This window comes from Lycium ferocissimum, chromosome 7, assembly GCF_029784015.1.
Source record: "Lycium ferocissimum isolate CSIRO_LF1 chromosome 7, AGI_CSIRO_Lferr_CH_V1, whole genome shotgun sequence".
Classification (NCBI taxonomy): domain Eukaryota; kingdom Viridiplantae; phylum Streptophyta; class Magnoliopsida; order Solanales; family Solanaceae; genus Lycium; species Lycium ferocissimum.
In genome coordinates, this window is record NC_081348.1 from 16,554,210 (window position 1) to 16,575,664 (window position 21,455).

Here is a 21,455-nt window from a genome sequence, read left to right on the forward strand (position 1 = left end):
CCGTTTACAGGATCGTATATTGTCGTGACAAAGTTAATTTAGCACATAAAATCGTGAATCACCCGAATTATTTTGACCATACCTTGTTCATTTGTTAACTCATCTTATTTTTATCTATTTAGTTTAGCTCATTTAAAAGTTAAGTTGATATATAACCCAATGTATGAAAAATTAAACAAAATATGTTTAAAACATATTATTTTTTAATTTATTTCCTAAAGCCGAAATCTTGTTTCACTTTAGTAGCAAAGGCCAACGCTATCTGCTGTACAAAAATAAAAAATAAAAAATAAATAAAAAAATCAATTATCAATACGGTCCTTGAAAAGCTGCCCAAAGAAGATAATAAATAAGTTATATATAGTAATATTTTTTTAAGTACACAGTAATTTAAATACTATAATAATTAATTTTATTGCAAAACAATTTTCTTGTAATTGTAAAATATCAAAGATATCACAGGAAAAAAACTACAATTTTGACCGGCTAACAACTATAAGATATAACTGTATTTCCATTTAGATGTAACAAATAAAACATAAGAAAAAGAAAAGTTAAGTTGGGGGAAAATCCATAATCAGATTACAACAATTGGTCACAAAGAAATGGAATGATAATGAATAACTTTCTCACAATAAAATTGACAAGAATGATAGAGCTTATTTCCTATTTTTCCTACAAAGAAAAGCAAAGTCGAAAGACAAGTGAATAAATTTCTCATAATAAAATAATAGTAATAATAAAGCTCCCTCACGTATTTGTCCAAAAATAGAAGGATTCCAAATCATCTAACTCAGCTGGTATGAGAACTCTACAAAGAAACGAAACAGTGATATTGAAATGTGGAATATTTCGATGTTGGAAACACCGAGAATATATACATCCGTATATCAAACCCATTTTTATTAGTAATATTTTACCCATATTTAGCCATCTAAAATATCATTCCTCCAACCTACTTGTGGGTAGGTTGAGCGGATGAGTTTATTTTGTAGCATTAGTTATGATCCATTATTTAGCCTAAGTAAATTTGATCCGCCCATTTGACAACCCTAGCCTCTATAACAAGTAAAAAACTAAAAATTGCTACTCTTCACAACCCAAAACATTGAAAACTATTATAACCATGCCCAAAATTCCAGACACCTCTACCTACCATTTTGGACGACAACCTTCACCTTTACGAGAACATCTACTAACATACATGATCATGGAAAAAGTTGAACAAAAAAATGCTCTTTAAACTTGAAAAGTTTGATGTTTTAAAGCAAAACATGAATGGAACATTTGGGAATTTTAGTTTCCATTATCTAAATGGAGAAAGAGATAAAAAAATAAAAACAAAGAGGTAAAAGAAGCATGATATATCAACAAAATGTGAATCAGAAGTACCTAATTCATCTATTTGAGAAGAAAGTCTTGAGAGTTGGGATCACCAAAGTGAAAGAAAGGTGCATATGGTTATGATAACATGAGAAATGCTTTTTCAGTATATTTATGTTGGATTTGATGAAGGCCTTGAAGATGATATATTTATAATTTAATACTAATATTAAGCTTAAGATCACCATTAGAAGTTTTCTCCTGTTACTCTCCACCCATCCTCTAGCTTTGACTTTTGGTTAGCTTCTTCATCAATAATTGATTGCGTACAGTCAAACTTCTATATGATAGTAGTGTTTGTCTGGAAATTCCATGGTTGTTATATATGTGTTGTTATATATGTGTGCTGTCATTTGATGTTTAGATCCCATTTAACTGTTATGAGCAAAAGTACGCGAATAACTATTTTTTTTTTATATATACTTTTTAGGTTATAAACGAAAACAATATATACTTGTTAATTTTAAAATCTCAATTGATTTTTATACCTCATTAATTAAAAATTTAAAAGACTAATATATTACTAAATAAATCCATAACTAGTTGTACCATACTGATAAAGAAACAAAATCTAATGAACATATACATTTAAAATTAATCGAGAATTTAAATATTTCAAGGTTGACATAAGAATTCTACAATTGTAGCTAGGTTGTTTTGTAAATTCCATCCTCTTATTAATAATATAACGCTTCAACTGACAAAGAATTTTATCCAAACTTTCAACAAAAAGAGCTCAACAGTTGACTGTTCTATCTCACCCCAAGTAGCAGTAGGTCGAGGCTCTTCATCAACACTTCGTTGTCACCTTCTGCATCCGATGTCTCTTGAAATTTTCTATGTGCATGAGATTAATGATGATTACCATAAATATTTTAATATTTCATTCTTATACATAATATATTTTTTACAAAATGTTATCAGGCAATATTTGAGTATGGCTATTATAGAGAGGTAATTTTACAAAGAGTGTACCACTACAATGAATGCCATTGCCGTTGTAGAATGTCATATAAAAGTAAAATATAACATGAAAAATCGTTGCCGGAAAAAACCAGTGTCGTTATAGTGAAATCGGTTATAACGAATGACAATTATAGAGATGTTTGATCCATTACTTTCTTGATAGGATAACTAGACTTCTTATTTCGCCACGACCGACTAAGGGGGTCATGACGGCAAATTAGTCGACTTTCACATTAGCATCGCTCATCATGCTAACCATCATACTCAACCCGTGCACACATAATCTCCAAGGAAATATTTACTATAAACTGATCGCAAATTAACCCCAAAACATGTATATATACAAAAGCCCTCACGGCTACCAAAAATGATATACAAAGTGTACACTGAGAGGTCGCATAACATCTACTACCCACACATATGTATCTACGAGCCTCTAACTGGAGTACTGAACATAAGGACGGGACAGGACCCCGTCATGCCCAAATATGTATACAAAAGAATATACCGATAGCGGCAACTCCGGAGTAGTGGAGTGCTCCTGAGTATGCTGGTATGACTTCTAAGGATATACCGTCTTCCCCGGATCACTTGCCTTTTGATGGGCATAAACGCAGCGTCCATAAAAGAAAAAGGACGTCAGTATGAATAATGTACTGAGTATGTAAGGCATATATGATAACATGATAAGGAAATATAGAAAACATAAGAAAAAAGTATAACTACAATAGGGGCCTCTTGGGGGGCGGAATCATGCATGCTCATTTTTACCTTTAAAACATATCACACACACATACATAAACCTTATCGAATCAATAACGCATTAGCCCGCGTCCGAAGTAATCATCTCACGCCGCCTAAATGATAGTGGTGCCAGCCCATACCATATAGACACTTAAGCCACCCGCCTTGAAATGCCGTGCGCCGGCCATCTAAGCACGGTGTAATCATCATCATATCGTTTTTTCAGCATGCGCATAAGAGCTCATAGCTAAAAGCCACACTCCATCGGAGTGACATAGGGTCGGTAACCTCCGATTATATTATGGGAACATCATGATTGTCATATCTCGAAGGAACTAGCATTATAAGGTGAGACTACGAGCAACAAACAACATCAAGAAATCATGTAAGGATCATTGACATCATTATAGCATCACATCAAGCTTTAAATTCTCTAGTCATAGATTCATCATCATCATTATCATATTCGTAATACATCTCTTATCTTATCTCATGAGAAGCTCTTAGTAATCACAGACTTATAATTTTTTTTTTTTGGGAAGTAAGAAAGTCATGGAAAAATAAGTAGGAAATCATGCTATAGGAATCATGCCTTAGAAAAGAAGTGGGCTAGCCTTACATACCTTTACGTCCCCTTAACAACTAAACTTCTCCTTCCAAGCTCACGATTCTACATTCAAGAGAATTCGTACTAAGATTAGATAATCGAAAACATACTTAAGCTTAAGCTAAAGCGACTAAGAGCTAATGAAAATTGGGCAGCATTTCCTTTGTTTCTACAACTTTCTCCATATAATAAAACAACTCCCAAACATCATAGTAACACCCATAATATCACAATCAATGGATTTCTCAAGTTAAACATTGCTTACTTCTCAAATTCACCCTTAAAATCACCCATAACCATAACTACAATACAATCACCATTATTCCTTCTTCACATAATACTTTATCAACGTCATTAGTATCATTCATGACAAGATTATTCTCACTTTATACCAAGAATTAAGATTCACATTAATTTACTACTCAAAATACCTTTATTTTCCACATTCAAGCTCATATTCTACATTCTTATCTAATCCAAGTATTTCAACCACTCAACACCTTTAATAACATGAAATGAACACAAAACTCACCTTTGATTATGTAGGAATGGGCTTTGGAGGAAGATACTCCACTTGAGAACAACACCAACTTCAATTCCAAAGAGAATTCCAAGGAACTTCCATTAACCCTAGTGAACACCCATGCACTTGTTACACTTGATTCTTAAGGTGGTTTGATCTTTGATTTACCTTGGATTTATGTTGGTATGGTATGGAAAAGGTTCTAGAGCTCTCTTGAGGTGTGGAGGAAATGAGAAATTTTGAAAAAAAGAACAAGATCACCTATTTATAACCGAAACAAGGTTCGTTTTTTTTTTCGACGAGCGGATCGACAACCCGTCGACGTGTCGACGGTCCGTCGACTTGTTTAACGTCGACTTAATCGTGCATCTCGATTGCGTAAACACGTTTTTTTTGCTGATAGCGACGGCCCGTCGACACTGACTGGTGTCTGCAAATTTTCTGATTCAGTTCAAATTTCGTAGATTCGATTTCGTTCAACTTTTAACCCCGTAAATCACCAGGAATACCTACTGGTACGTTTATATATGGGGTAAGATATTCTCTACCTTAACTTTCTCCCACGAGCTTTCTTCTCTTGCCTCAAATGCCTTTGGAATCTTAATTAGAATCATTAAGTATCCCTTCCTACTTGTAGCGACATCATATACACCTTAACTTGCATTAGTCTATTCACCGCACAGCAACTCGAAATTTCGAGGTGTAACAATTTCTCTTCAGGGAGAAGCTTATGAATTCTTGTAAGCTAGTATATATTATACAGAAAAGAGTAAAAAATATTTCGTATTGGGACCGACTAACCTGAAGTTGCATGGGAAATCCCATTTTAATAAGGGTAAATCGCACCCTAACAAAAATGACTTTATGTCTGGTTAAGCATAAAGAGATATTTACTATTCTACCACAATCTTTGATGGTAAAATAACCTTCCCTTACGGATGGTGATACAAATAATAGTTTGATAAGATAATGTATGAGATACCAAAGGTTGAATTATATTTTAGTTTTTTGACATCTTGTATCAATCCACTTTACCCCCCTAAACCCCCAAACGTTTAAGGGTTGAGAACCAATATCCCCCTCCAAATATTGAATGGGAACGATATCCCCCTTATGCGATTTTCCCAAGTTTTCTTATTTGAATAAAGATCTTTTTTCTTTTTCTTTCTAGAATTAAAATACGAAATTATATAATTTTTATTATTTTCCCATTCACTTATTCCTTTGAAAATAATGTATTTTTTAAGGATATAACAAGATACTTGCAATCGTCAATAAATTTTTAGCTATGTGACATATTCGGAACTAAGATGCATTAATTTTGGGATTCTAATTGCACATCAACAGTCTACATAATTTCCACTCCGGCATTACTTTTATCTATGAATTATCTCCTTCACCTCTTCCATTGTTCTATTGAACACCAAAAAAATAAAAATCAAGGCAAAAAAGAACTCTTTAGGGACTTTTCTTGATTAGTTGAAGCTTGTGTTTTCTTCCCTTATTGATGAGTTTAAGGTAAGAGTCAATTTTACTCTAACCCTTAATATTTAAGGGTTGAGAAATAATACATCCTCCATCTATTGAATGGAAACGATAACCCCCTTATACAATATTATTCGGTGAGCTTTTTCATTTTTGAATAAACATAGTTTTTCTAAAACTAAAATACAAAAATATATAACTCTTATTTATTAGATTTAATCATACATTTACATAAACATAAGCACTCAAATAAGATGACGATTGATTTCATGTAACCAAGCATTTCATTCAATTGCTTATATAAACATACTTAGAAAAAAGTTTCATATAGGATAAAAATTGGATTGATTTTCCAGGGTTTTTAATTTTATTTTTACACTTGGCTCATTTACTGTTTTGAAAATATAAAAAAATAAAATAATTGATTAATGTGAAAATTGTTGTGAAATATATCTTAGCGGGTGAAAGTGCTATTATGCAAAATATTTATAGATGATGTAATTCAGAGTGAGAAATTGATGGAGTTGACCGAGATGTGCAATTAGAATCCCAAAATAGCTATTATATCCTAAAAAAATACACTATTTTCAACGGAATAAGTGAATGGGAAAATAAAAAAGTTATATATTTTTGTATTTTAATTCTAGAAAGAAAAAGAAAAAAGATCTTTATTCAAATAAGGAAACTGTTCCCCCGAACATACGTATACAAAAAGCTATCGTTCCATTCAATATTTGGCCTTTCAACATCAAATGTTTGGGGGTAAATGGGATTGACTCTTTAGGATGTATATTTTAAGTAGCTTTCTTCTAGATCTTCCTTGAGACCTTGACTCCACTAAATTTCCTCATAGATTTATGATAAATGTAACTTTCTTGAAAATCTTGCTCAACTATTATAGTATCAATTAATTATTATATTGCAAATGGGACATCGGAGAATGGATGTTAATAGGAGGAGAAATATACATATGAGAATCATTTTAGTCAATACATACATGCATTCACGCAAGTAAGAAATGATGTAATGGAGACAAAGAACAGCAACTTGATTAATTAAAAATTGGCCAGGAATTGAACGCAAGAAGAGCTGAATTTTCAACCAAGCCTTTTAAATCTCTTTTATAATGAAATAATATATATATACTACGTGAGGAACACATACAAAGTCCATCATGAGAAATTTCAACTTCCTTTAAAAATAATACAAGTGGTAGTTATTAGTGTTGTTTATCGGTTGATTTTGTATATTATCGGTTATCAGTTTGTAAAGTACATGTCAAACTGATAATCGAATTAATAAGATATTCATCATTGATTGCCAGTTAATCGGTGCGCGGTTCGATAATCGGTTTAACCGACAAGAAAATTATCTTCTAGAGGCAACGACCAACCTACGCTCCGTGATATTTTTCCTTCTCCTTCTTGTTTTTACTCGTTAATATCCGCTTTTCATTGCCTTCAACTTTCTTACGTACCAAAACATCTATGTCCTGCCTAAATGAGTCATACTGGTCCCACACTTCCCCCGTATTCCAACTACCTTTTGAACTTTCTTCAACAATGGTAGCATCTAAGTCAAATTAATTGTCATCGACTTTCACATCAGCATGTGTTACCACAATAAATAACTAACGCAAAACCATCACTACTAAAAACAGAGATTTTTGCTATCAACATTCAAATTTTAAAATTTATTTTTATAAAAAATAATTTTTCCACCCTCATTGTCATCGAATCACCTTTCGTTGAAACGCATATCGAAAGCAAGCTTCCCAAAACACCGAAACTTTTCAATTTTTTATTAAAAACACTACTATTTTTTTTCTTTTCTCACCGATATAAAAAAGAACATACGAAGGTGACGCAGCCTTGAGGAATTTACTCATCTTCCAATTTTAATGGCTTTGGCTACTCTAACTTTTCAAACCACGATTTTTTCTTCTTCTTCTTCTTCTTTTTTTTTTTTTTTTTTAGATATTTCACCGTGAAATAAAAAATTATATTTTCCCGGGTATTAAAAATCTAGTAACTAAAAGAAATAGTGGTTTCTTCGTTTCCATGGTTACTTCACACTGAACCTAGTTTTTGTCAAAGCTCCAACACCCTGAAATTATTGTCAAAATTAACTCTAGCTATAACACATAATAATTTCAGGGTGTTGGAGCTTTGACGACCCTATCTAATCATTGATGAATCATATAGTCAACTACTATTTGTTATGGAAATGAAGCATAATTATATTATTATTATTATTATTATTATAATTTGACACAAGATTTGATTGACAAAATAAATATTTCCTCCATTCACTTGTGCTTGTCCACTATTTCAAAAATAGATTTTCATTTTTTACTTGTCAATTTTCACATATCAAGAGAAAAAAAATATTATTTTTCTGTTTTACCCTTAACATTAATTACTCATTCTAAATTATTCCCAAATCCAATACAATTTATACACCAACTAATATCGGTTTCATGATAAAATATGCACTTCATTTATTATTTCTTAAGGGGTGCGCAATGTCCATAATGGACAAGTAAATATGAACGGAGGGAGTAAGTAATAAAGGGGAAAATTGCGATATAAATTTGTTTTAGTACTGAAACAACTGAGAAAAATATTCAGAAGTTAATCACACTATTGTTACGTTTTATGAGATTTTAGCTGTGGATCACAACTAATTGTTTCAGGTTGTGTTTGGTATGATTTTTCTACTGTTTTTTGTGTGTGGTATACAATTTGAAAATATAATTTTAAGATCATTTGCATCTACTAAAATTAAAACACTATGAGATTTATAAATTCGGAAAAGCAACCTTTGATCGTAGCGATACGCTATGGGGGGATAGGGGTGGGTAAGTTGGGGGGTGGGGTTGTGAGGGGGTGTAGGTGGGGTTAGAAATATATGGGGGTGAGGTGGAGTGGGGGTTGGAGGTGAGTTAGGGAGGGTGGATAATGCATGGGTTGGTTTAGGAATGTGTTGGTGTGTTTTTATTGATCCGAAAATAAAAATGGGGTCATCGATGTACTCCCCACTTGTATTGGGCAAATTCGTATAACGCAATCTTAACCGATCACGACGACACTTGGCAAGGGATATGAGTCATGTGTGAGGCAGCATGTAGTCGGCCGGGAGGAGGCTCTTTAGTTACGAAGGTGTATCCATTCCGGAAGACCGTTGGAATAGCTCCGGAAGAGAGATCAACGGTCTATTGTTACGAGTCAGGTTCTACACCTTGTGAGGGTCATTAATAGGCTTTATTGTCCCCTTTATTGCTTATCATTATTAAGGCATTAATTCTCATTATTAGCAGGGGCACGATCCATGGAACGTGTACCCCAAATCTCATATATCAGTAGGACTTGTCATTCCATTGTAAGGGACATGAAATGCAAGAGGAATACACGGCATATAATACAAACTTGCCTCATTTTAATCTCTTTTTTACTTTATTGTCGATTTCACTGAAGTTCTAATTGCAAGCTTGATCGGAGCAAGCATCAGGCTTCGCCAAGGCCCAGGCTATTCTTAACTTTACTTTGCTTATATTCCGTTTACACTACTTATAATTACACGTTGCACTGGTTTTCTGGTCATTTTGATCCACGTGTCCTTAACCATGAATACAAATTCATCTGAACCGTTTTTCGAGTAAACACTCTCACTATGCGCGGGGGTTAAGAGAAGGGCTGAACCATAAAGACCTATTGGACGCAGCCGTAGTTTTCACGGCTCGAACTCATGACCTGCTAATTCGAAAAATGTTTAAAGAGAACATTATTTTTTATAGAAAATATTTTTCAAAATATATGATGGAACCAAACAATGCAAAATGTTTGACCAAACACAACCTTAATAAAATTTGACCACAATGAGCCTTATTCCCGACGGTTCGGCCCCAGGGTGGTCACAATGAACTGATCTTGCCGGAACTTCCATCTCCGCCCCCAATTTAAAGCATTCCATTCTGTCATGTTTCCTTTCTGCAATGCCCACTTTACCCTTACCTGCCAAAGCAAAGCTCAATAATTATTCATGCTTACTGCAAAAAATTCTCAATCTCTCTTCTCAAGGCTATCTTAAACAAGCCTTCAATTACCTTAACATCCTAACCCGTAAAGGCATTCGTTTAGACACTAAAACTCTAGCTTCTCTTATTCAACAATGTGCTAATTTTAGGTCACGTAAAGAAGGAAAATGGATCCATTTGTATCTCAAAACCACTGGTTGGAAACACCCTAATACATTATTAGCCAATCATTTGATTAATATGTATGGTAAATGTGGTGATCATATTGAAGCACGTAAGGTGTTCGATAAAATGACTAACAGAAATTTGTATTCTTGGAATAATATGCTTTCTGGGTATACTAAGTTAGGTATGATTAAGGCTGCTAAAAGGTTGTTTGATAAAATGCCTGAGAAAGATGTTGTTTCTTGGAATACTATGGTGATTGGTCACGCGCAAGTTGGCTACGTTAACGAGGCGATAAAGTTGTATAGAGAGTTTAGGAGGTTAAGTATTGGGTTTAATGAGTATAGTTTTGCTGGGGTTATCACTGCTTGTGTTAAGTCTAGGGATTTTTGTCTCACAGGGCAGGTTCATTGCCAAGTATTCGTCGTTGGGTTTTTATCTAATATAGTTCTTTCTAGTTCGATTGTTGATGCGTATGCAAAATGTGGGAAGATGAGCGATGCTAGGAGGTTGTTTGATGCGATGAGAGTAAAAGACGTTCTTGCCTGGACCACCTTGGTTTCAGGCTATTCAAAGTGTGGTGATATGTTGTTGGCTAGGGAGCTTTTTGAAGCAATGCCTGAAAAGAATCCTGTTTCTTGGACAGCTTTGGTTGCTGGTTATTCCCACTGTGGCATGAACATTCAGGCCATTGAGTTATTTGCAAAAATGATGAAGCTTCAGGTCCGACCTGATCAGTTTACGTTTAGTAGTTGCCTATCTGCTTGTGCTGGTATAGCATCACTCAAGCATGGTAAGCAAATACATGCATTTCTGGTGAATGCTGGTTTCAGGCCTAATACAATTGTTCTAAGCTCTCTTATTGATATGTATTCGAAATGTGGAAGTTTGGAAGTTGCAAGTAGAGTATTTGATACGGCATATAACAAGCATGATGTAGTATTATGGAATACTATGTTGTCTGCATTAGCACAACATGGTATGGGTGAAGAGGCAATTGAAATGTTTTTTAAGATGGTGAAGTTTGGAGTGAAACCGAACCGAATCACTTTTGTTATCCTTCTCAATGCTTGTAGTCATTCAGGGCTAGTGCAAGAAGGGCTTTCCTTTTTTGAGACAATGACCTCTAATTATGATGTTCTTCCCGATCAAGAACATTATGCATGCATAATTGACCTCTTGGGTAGAGCAGGACGTTTTAGTGAAGTGCTAGTTCAGATAAAGAAGATGCCTTGTGAACCTGATGATCATATTTGGAATGCCTTACTTGGTGTTTGTAGGATTCATGGAAATGTGGAGTTGGGTAGAATGGCTGCAGAACTGCTAATAGAGCTGGACCCACAGTCTCCTGCCGCATATTTGCTGTTGTCAAGTATTTATGGTGTACTTGGGATGTGGGAAAATGTAGAGAAAGTGAGACAGCTTATGAATGAGAGACATGTCAGAAAAGAGCAGGCAGTTAGTTGGTTAGAGATTGAACATAAATTGCTTCCATATTTTGGGTGCAACAAGTCGAATACTCTAGAGAAAGATGGACACGCGATTTTGCAACTGCTAGCTGATCAGAGAAATGATGATGATCTATTACATGATAGTGAAAGGTAAATTTTATTCCATTTTTTCTTCTGTCACTGAAATATTCTGCAAAATAAATGCGTTTAACCCACGTTATGGTATTTATAGCATTTACCTATATTTTTGCGAAAGATAAAGTAGACAATTATTTTCTTTGGCCTGTTTAAACCACTCAGCACTCGTAATTGTTTTTATCTCCTGTGTGGAAATACACAGTATCTAGCTGCACTAACAAAAATTTGTTGAATGTCCTCGTCTCCTTTGAATATCTGCAGTTAGAAGTAGATTAACAGTCTGTTTTGTATGTTCAATTACCTGTATGTTTCATTTTTCTTGTTTCAAGATAATGCATGATTACAGCTTTGGGCCACTGCTCGTCTCAACCTTTGCAAGCAAAATCTCTTCCTTCAGTGTCCTCCCCAGACCATCTACCATACATCACAGACAACTTCTAAAATCAGATAGTCATTTTTATTTCATATGTCTCAGTTCATATTAGTAGTCACATTTGTGCTTTGGTTTCTGCTACTATTTGTTATCCCGTACTGTCATGGCTTAGTCGCTTTAGTTATTTGCATTTCCATATCGCTTTGAATCTCTTGGCCTTATCTCGTGTTAGATTGAGCCGAGGGTCTTTCGGAAACAGCCGTCCTACCTTGGTAGGAACATGTTGTGGGATTTCACCTCTCAGTTCGCATACTAGAGAACATGTTCTTAGACATCTCATGGTTGATTTTTGTCATAACAACCTGCAAACTTCTTTCTCAAAAAGAACCTGCAAACTGGAAAAAAATAGTTTTTGCTAAACCATAAAAATGTGAAACTCCAAATATGTTTGAATGAGCCTCTCTGCAGATGCATTCAAGAATAATAGTGAAATGAGAATTGTTTAGTTGCAAAGATGCCTAGATTGAAAGATAAAATTGAGGTTCGGAAAACTTAAGTTGGAAGTGAATTCCAAACTATTGTCACTAATAGTACATCTTGTCTGATTACTTTTTTTTTTGGTCCGCTTCCAACCCTGTCAGCTGAGTGACCACATCCTAATATTTTCTGCTCCTGCGTCTTCCTCTTCCTCCTGGAACAATTTGCTATCCACCTGCTTTTCTTAATTTCTTGTTAACAAAGCTGGCAAGTAGATGTCAGATGCATGCATTGAGCCAGCATCCGATTTTCAGCCAAACCTTGTCAATACATTCATACTTGGGGGGATTGATGCTACAGGTAGCAACCTTTGCTGTGAAGTACATGGCCCACCCTTTCAACGGGCGCAAACCAGGAAATAAGCCACTCATATGTACTCTTTTGGCTGTCGTGGGATTCTTCACAATTATCACTTCTGATTTGTTTGGGGACTTAAATGACTGGTTGAAGTTAGTTCCTATGCCAACAGCGTTAAGAGATAAGCAGCTGGTTTGGCCATTGGTGACGTTTTTGGCCTGCTGCCTGGGAAAGATTGTTGAGGACTTGAGGTGGGCTTTCCCTAGTAAGATGCCTGCCTGGAAGCAACAGCGACGTCAAGTCTAGAAATAGAAGCGCTATTAGTTTCTTAAGTTGTCATGATTGAGAACATTTATCGGTTGTGCACGCCAAGGGTTTAGACCATGCAGGTCCTCAGTAATAGCTATATTCAGGGCCTGCTGGATCATATTTTTGTAGTATTGAAAGATAAATCCAAAAAAATTCTGGATTTTATTTATTGTCATCTCCAATCATACCTAAAATTTTGCTGGATTTTGATATTTGTCATCTCTATTTCCATAAAGACCAATGACCTAATTTTTTTCCTTTGATAGAAAATCTTTTTTTTATCTTATTGATCAGGCACTAACGAACAATTTTCTTCTGCAATGCCGCCTCAAATGATTAATGCAAAAAACAATGACACATTTATTAGTAGATCGGCTCAGAAAGATGTCATTCCACCTGGAAAAGAAAAAATAAGCCCAAAACTTACTCAAGGTCCGACATCTTTTTAATGTTAAATAGATTTTCATCACCTCCAAAAAAGGAAAAAGGAAAGAAGATTTTCGTCTTTTTGTTCTCCTTTTTCGTGGTCATTTTCTACATGACCTAACTTCTTTGCTGGGTTGTTCATACACATGCATGACCACAAGCAATTGGAACAAGATATGAGATTGATGCTGTTATCCTTATGAGAGTTATAGAATTTCCTTGTGTTGCTGGGCTTTACAACTACTGTTGCCTTTTTGGTCTGAGCCTTTAGCTTCAGTGAATGTGATAGTTACTGGATCACATCTATCCTTATCAGATGGACTGGCTGACGTCTATGTGAAGAAGTTGGTTCCAAGTTATATACTGAGAGATGACATTTGGTGCCATCTAGTTACATAAGATCTCTTCCATCACTTTGTTGTATCTCGAGCACTGTATATTTGTACATTATGTCAATGAAAAACAGAGAAAAAATTTACGCTCTTCCAACATATATTGTGCCTGTGTGAGTCTTTATAACACCAATACCATGACTCCAACAATATCTCTTATCCGTGATTCCCATAAATGAAGAAGTGCAGTGTCATCTAACTAATGAATCGTTTTTATCACCCACTTTCATCTGTTATATCTTCTTCTTCAAGGGTAACAACATATGGGGAGTTAGGGGACGGACCAAAAGTGCATCAATATTGCAAACACAGAGGGCTACTAGCGCTCCATGTAAAAGAATATGAATGACTTGTCTATGCCTAAAGATAAGGACTATAGTGGCATTTTCTCCCACGGGGACGATGATGATACCCAGTAGTGGGTAAAACATTCAGAACGAGGAGGCAATCATTGAGCATCTGGATAACATTCAACGTTAAGATTTTCTAAACAATACTAGTACTATCAGTAAAGTTGTTTTTAGCCAAATCTAGAACAAGAATTCTATCATAAAACAGCAGACCAAAGAAAGATATACACTACAACATTTCCTACACAGCCTACCCAACTGTTTTAACCTTACATATAAGTCTCACTTGCATCATCTCACTAGTAGTTTTGCAGATCATATATGCAGGTTATCTTCTGCACCTAGAGAAGGAACCATCATCTGATACCTTTACTGAATTTGCTTTTCAGAACTTCCTGTAATTGCTGGAATATCAAAGAAAATACCCCTGCAAGAAAAAAAAAAAAAAAAAAAGAACGAAATATCAAGGATGGCTAAGAGGATATGTTGATAAGTATCTTAAAACCACGTAGACTGATTAGGCACATCCTATTTAAGTATCTTAAGCATATCCTATTTAAGTATCTTAAGACCACTCAGACTGTTGGGCATAGAACCTATTAGGTAAACAGATAGGCACAAATAAGTTAAATGACTAAAGATCAGGACAAATCCTTTATTTTCCTTGAACAATCACGGACAAACCCGAAAATGTATAACAGAACTGAATCTTTGCGGAGAACGAGATTAAAAAGTAGCTGTTACAAAATACTGCAGTAAAATGTTCTCTTCTAGAGAGCTGGACAAGCAGGGAAATCAATTTTATCCAATTGACTCTGTTGCTCATATTGCGTCGGCAAAATAGAAGAAAGGACAGGTTGGTGATATAACATGAAATATTCCGGTTGCCAACGTAATCACATCAACAGAGGAATTAGTAGGCCGGAAGGGACTAGAATTCCAAGTTAAAGCAACACTAGTACACAAGTGAGCACCTCCTACTTAGGCTAGGTGGAAGATGAGAAATTAGTAACTGAAGGCAGGTCTCGTGAAGCTGTCTTTGAAAGAAGCTTTTCTTTTATTGACTGTGATATCAGTCAAAGGGGATGGAACTGGCTCGAATTGCAGCAGGCTATGGTGCATTTAGGGAACCATGGCGTACCTAGCTGGGCCTTTTTGAAGAACAGAAGATGTAGGATATGGTTTTCCCTTTAGCCTATCATGTGGGTCCAGTGGAAGTAGAGAAATGGGAGAGTTTCTGAGGGGATAGATAATGACATCTAAGAATGCACTACTTTTGGAGGATCCGACCCGCACCCGTCGACATTTTTGTAGAGTCCGAGCAACATAGAATGACATTGTATATGTAAGGAATGACATGTTATTTTTAATTAGCTTTTGGTGTACTCATGATATTACTGTTTGTATAGTAATTGGTTGTCATTTATAGACAATATGTTTTTGTGTAGGCTTTCTATTTTGTTTTATACTGTTTTACAGGATTTTTCTCAAATCAAATTAAATTATTTACCTAATTACCTTACGAAAGAATCTGTCAAAGGGGGATGAGACACCACCAGATCCGACCAAATAGTTTAGGAAGCAGGGAAAAGAGGAAAATGAAATATTACTGCACAAATGATTTTGGACAAACCTGGAATCTCTTTCTGGAGCAATAATCCTTTCACCAGAAGTGTCCCTGGTATCTGCTGGAAGACCTATAGATACAACCAGGCATTAGTTAGCAAACCACAACATGCTAAATAAGGAGACTAACCAGCCCCGTGAATAACAAGATTAGTTCGAAAGACAAAACACTATAATGAGAGAATTACAGAAACACGCAGACGCATATCATTCAGCTGGTCGGAGGGACAATTTGCAGATATCGATGTATCCTGTTCGTTCACATTCTGTGTTTGAGTCTTCAGGATAGAATTACATTGTTCACCTGACAAAGTTACCTATAAGAAAACATTTGGATTCAGGAAAAACATCTAACAGGTGCAGTAATAATCAGAGAGAAAAACAAATGGAACGTACATCAACATTAAACGAGGCAGAGTCTAATTTAGAGGATGCACCAATACTGCAGAAGTAGGATTCCACTGATTGCAATACATCGAAGGCACTCTGATGGCGTTGCAGACCCTAAACAAGCATTGGAAATCAATAAGAAATCTTGGTACCAGCAATGGAATAATTAACAGAACTAGTCCAGCCACTTCGTGCAAAAACTAGTTAGTCTGCCAAAGAAACACATGACCCCGTATGTATGATAGAAGTAAAACCTTGGTGAATGCATAACGTGTCAACAATAATTTTTTATGCAGAAGGATAACAATGCCAATACAAGTGCCAATTGACTTTTTTTGGGGTTCAGGTGGGGGCGGAGAGGGCAAAGGCAGAGCACAGAGCATGTTGGTGTCACCAAAAGATTCTTGGTTAAGGTGATTGAGGTAGGAAACGGCGATATTAGACAACCATTGTTTTTCATCCTTTAGTTTGGTATCCAACAATAACAACGTGCCCAGTGTAAAATTGGAATGGCTAGAGGCAAAGTTTAAAATGTTTAGAAGAATAAATTACTGTTTCCTACCCCATCCAAATTCAAATGTATTACTTTCCCATATATGGCAGATATATCCACTTTATACAAGATAATCATTACACTACAAACAAAACGATTTCAACTGATAGCAATATTGGTCAGATAAATTTTGTTAAATATCTCACAGTAAACGGCTATAACCATGATTTTATGCTCTATTTCACATGCTAAGCCACTGCAGCACAGCTAAAATTAAGGATTTATGTACGATGGGAAGTTGATCGTTAATTATAGCTGAATCTTTTATTGACTTGTAAAGAATACGCCCAATGTGCTGAACTGATTGAGAATTATGATGGGGTCAAAATGAACTTGGTTCTTTCTATAATGAAGCAACTACTTTACATAGATTCTATTTCCATGTGAATTCTTCCCAGCTAGCAAACCGACCTGTTACACATTCCTAAAGAAGAACCAGTTCCACATCTACCACAGTCAAAACCCTCAAATACAAACTCAACCGCCATAACTCAGTATGCTCGTGGATAGATTTTGTGTTGAAGTTAAAAAAAGATTACTTGAAGTTGAAAATGTTTATGGAAGTTGAATTGTGAACTTCACTTGCAAAAAGAGTTCATGAAAGTAGTTGAAGATGAATTAATGAAAGTAGTTGAAAATTTGAAAAATTCACTTGAAATAAACCTCTTTTTTTTTTCTTTTTAACCAGTATTTCAACTTGAAAACTATTTCAGTTTAAGAAACCAAAAACTTCATTGGTCAAACTTTAATTTGCAAATAATTATACTTGCAAGTGGAGTCATGTGGCACATGACATAGCCAGATGATAGCCCTTAAAGACTTCAACCAGGTTGCATCATACTCAGCAACATATCTGACAAAGGACAAAATACTTGCTCATGAAGAAAGAGACGGTATCTGGTGAAAGGGAAGTTACTCAGGTCATGGAACATAAAGTCCACTTCTAATTTTCACTGACAAGCATATGATATTTGAGCTCTGTTTTATCAGAATTATCAATTTCGCCTGATTGGCCAAATGAACAAATAAAAGGCTAGTAATATCGGACCTCAAGCATGAATGACATGTTATTCTTCTCAGCCACATGGGATGGTACAATCTTCTTGGAAGCACGGAGAAATGACCAGGCAAGACCCCATCGGCATGTTTGGCCTTGCACAAATTCAGTTGTCTTCACTATTGTTGCTCCAACCTCCCAAAGCTTTGATATCAATACCTTTAGGTTAGTTTTTCTTCCAACCATTGAGGTGTACCACCTGGCAAACATGGGGTCAGGAAATATAAGGACTCTTCAATTGAACTTTCATGATAACGTTCTCTAACACAAATCCAATAAACAAGATTCTAAGAATGACAGCATACCGAAATGATTGCCTTAGCTGAACACTATCCTCAATAATGCGAGTGATAAAAGCACTCTCGCCACCAGGACAAACCATCTCCTGCATAGTCCCACCACAAGAAGTCTTTGGATTTAATCCAGCTTCCTCTAGCGTCTCAAAAAATGGAGGGTTGCACATACAAAAATCGAATTTCTCTCCATCCTTGACTACACCAACAAGTATAGGTGGTCCACCATATTTTTTTCCTATGCCTGAGTGCATTTGTTGATGAGAAGGGGGTGAAGGCCCAATGACAACAGCCTTTCCGTTGTCAAAGTCTACATCTGTACATTGGCCATCTTTTCCTGGTACATCATTCAACTCTTTACTGGAAGATGCTGGGATTTCCATGTTAACTCTTCTGATCTCAATCAATTCAGAAATATGAGGATTACTTTTGACATTTTTCTCTGCCCACTCCAAAGCTACATCAGTAATATCTGTATAAAGAAAAAGGGATGACACATTGAAGGAATCAATATTTTGCAAATATGTAGCACAGTTTTATTAGTAAAACACCATCAATGATGCAAGTTAAGGGAGAAAATTACAAATTAGAGGGGGCTACCAGAGCCAACAAACTTCCAACCCAGAAGAGATGCACCAAGAAGAGGGTAAATGCAATTGGCCCCAGTTCCTATATCAAAACCTTTAGCAGTCTTTCTGTCAGCTTGAAATTTAGGAATGATGTCCGATGACAAAAGATCTTCAATCCAATGAATATAGTTCGATCTGTTGGGGACTGTGGGGCAAAGCTGTCCATCAGGAATCCACCTACATAAAGAACGCGTTCAAGGACACATGGTGAATAACATTATTTAGAGTGTAAAGGATCTTTACAAATCTCACATACACTTGCATCTAAGCTGCATGTATAGTCTGCTTAACAAAGACAGAAAAGAGTTTCTCCTTTTCCTTTTTTTGGCACCTATTGTAAGCTGTTTAAACACCAAATTGTTCTGGTTCCATCATTGACAGGTAGGACAGCAGTTCTTCCTTTTCTTTTTTTTTTTTTTTTGGTTTGGGTGGGTGGGTGTGTGTGTGTAAGGTGTGTGTGTGTGTGTGGGGGGGGGGGGGACTGAGAAATCTACTGTTTACAGCTTCAAAATCAGAGATAATTGGTCCATTCATTTACCCCTTATCCACTTAACAATATGAGACTTGGTTCACCGGCAGCATCTGAACTCTTAACAAGCGTCTCCCACTCATACTGCATTGTATACAACTTTACCATTGAACCAAAGCCCAGGGCCAATTAAAGCAAATAACTTTGCTTCAATTCTCCCAGACGTCATAGACTGATAGAATGGAAGTGACAAGCAAGGTGAAGTTAAAAAGAAAATGACCTTAACATAGAAATGCTCAGGTTGCTAACATTTTGAGCAATAATGAATAAACTTAGCAACAACATAGTGACCAAATTCTTGAAAATTATTATTCCTTTATTCCTCATATATGACTGTACGAACCCGATATGTTTGACACTATACCATTAGTAATACTATTTAATACCACTTTCACAAACTTGAATAATATAACTAAAACTTCATTATTCAAATTTCAATTCTGATATGATGTTTCATCTATTAAACCATTTTTCAAAATTTTAATATGTTCTATCACCAGTACAAATATAATAAAGAAGTCATATAATATCCTTAAACTCCGAAATCAATCAAATTGTGCATATAGAATGGAGCGTCTCATACAAGATGGAACTGAAGGTCAGGGGCAAATTTAGGAGTTAAAAAAAGGCCATGTGAACCCATGGTCACCTGATTAAACTAGATATATTATGTTTATAATTCTTAAAATATATCTAGTATTACCTTTTGGATCTCATGCTACAAAAGTCTTAGTGGTGCACTTGGTTGAAAGTTAAGTTATTTACCTAGAGGTTCAAGGATCAATCCCCACTTAATTCATTTTTTTTGTCCTTTTTATTAGTAGTGAACCCATCTTCTAGAAATCCTAAATTCGCCTCTGCTGAAGGTTACGATATAGTAAAGCACACACCTTTTTCCAAACACGGATAAAGGGTATGTAATAGGAATAACACATGAAATACAAGAAAGCTAATTGATTGCCAATCAGCTTGCTAACCCAATGAATAGTATACTTAGCAGTAGCACAGTTACTTGATGATCAAAATTCTTCAAAAATACAGTATTTTCCCTTTTGGTCCATCCCAAAAATGGCACAACAAAAAAGTAACCTGAGCTCTTCCTTATAACTTAAATTTTCCAACATAGATGTAGATGTGCTTTGTACTCCAAAAAAAACATAAAACTCGGATACCCTTTTACATTAAGAAGAACCTGAAATAAAAAAGTACTCCCTCCGTCCCAATTTAAGTGCCTTACTTTTGTTTTCGGCTTGTCCCAAAAAGAGTGTCTCTTCCTATATTTAGTAAGTTTGACAATTCAAACATAGCAAGTTTAAAATCACAAAGATCCAAAGGACATTTTAGTACACACATCTTTATTCAAAAGTCTCTTTTTATTCATTGAAATTCGTTTCCAGTGAAACTAAGACACTTAAATTGTACAGAGAGAGTAATTAAAAAAAAAGAAAAGATAAATGGGGGGTTACCAATTGATTCCATGATCATGGTGGAGCAAAACTCTAGTGAGTTCACGTGTGGCATTGAAATCAGTCCAATCAATTCTTGGTCGACCATCACCAGAATAGAAAACAAATGGTGCAAAGGTAGAATATTTAGAGGCCAATAGAGAAAAATCAGGTGGGTTATCAAAGTACTTGTTATGAGGGTGAGTAGTGGCTCTCTTCCTCTTCTTGCTCCCCATTCTCTGTTAATACTGTTTTGAATAATTGATGAGAAAACATGGTGTTTTCTATAGAGTGAGCCTGCTGACTACATTTCTGCACTCCACACCTACAAGAGTTGGGCTTTTCACCTTTTAAATTGGGCCTAATGTTTTTAGCACTTCCCTTCTCTGTGAGGTTGCTCAAAATGTTTGCGGTCTTTTAAGTTTTGGCCTCGCGGCTTATTTTATGAGCTAGCAATATATGTCCGTGCACCGAACATGTTTATTCACTTTAATTAGTCAGTATTTAAGGTTTGTATTTTAGAAATAATTTTTAAAAATAATCTAATTGTTATTATATATAGTAACATATACAAAATGTATTTTATGTACCATCACTTTAGTTATAATTAGAAAATGGAGTTTAAAAATTAAAAACATATGATGGAATTAAATCTTTGAGATGGAAAGAGTAGGACTTTTTCCTCATTGTCATGACAATGAAAGTTTTTCATCGATGTGAAAAAGAAAATTAGTAAGAATATGAGGGAAAA

General features: G+C 35.4%; 2 protein-coding genes across 3 annotated transcripts; one reads left to right on the top strand and one right to left on the bottom strand.

Annotated features, from left to right (window-relative positions):
- The first annotated feature begins 9,502 nt into the window (after positions 1-9,502).
- LOC132063542 (pentatricopeptide repeat-containing protein At2g21090) lies at positions 9,503-13,226 on the top strand. The gene is made up of 2 exons (XM_059456118.1): positions 9,503-11,510; positions 12,513-13,226. The coding sequence occupies exons 1-2, from the start codon at positions 9,703-9,705 to the stop codon at positions 12,514-12,516; spliced, it is 1,812 nt and encodes a 603-aa protein (XP_059312101.1). The 5' UTR covers positions 9,503-9,702; the 3' UTR covers positions 12,517-13,226.
- A 1,070-nt stretch (positions 13,227-14,296) lies between these two features.
- LOC132063543 (uncharacterized) lies at positions 14,297-20,969 on the bottom strand. 2 transcript variants are annotated; one of them, XM_059456119.1, is made up of 8 exons: positions 20,726-20,969; positions 18,702-18,907; positions 18,114-18,573; positions 17,800-18,007; positions 16,205-16,312; positions 15,997-16,125; positions 15,816-15,879; positions 14,297-14,609 (listed from the first exon to the last, which is right to left on the bottom strand). In XM_059456119.1, the coding sequence occupies exons 1-8, from the start codon at positions 20,938-20,940 to the stop codon at positions 14,539-14,541; spliced, it is 1,461 nt and encodes a 486-aa protein (XP_059312102.1). In that variant the 5' UTR covers positions 20,941-20,969; the 3' UTR covers positions 14,297-14,538. The 2 variants fall into 2 exon arrangements, 1 of the variants encoding a protein (XP_059312102.1); XR_009416394.1 differs by lacking the exon at positions 14,297-14,609 and having other exon boundaries at positions 15,745-15,879; positions 15,997-16,112.
- Between the last annotated feature and the right edge of the window lie 486 nt (positions 20,970-21,455).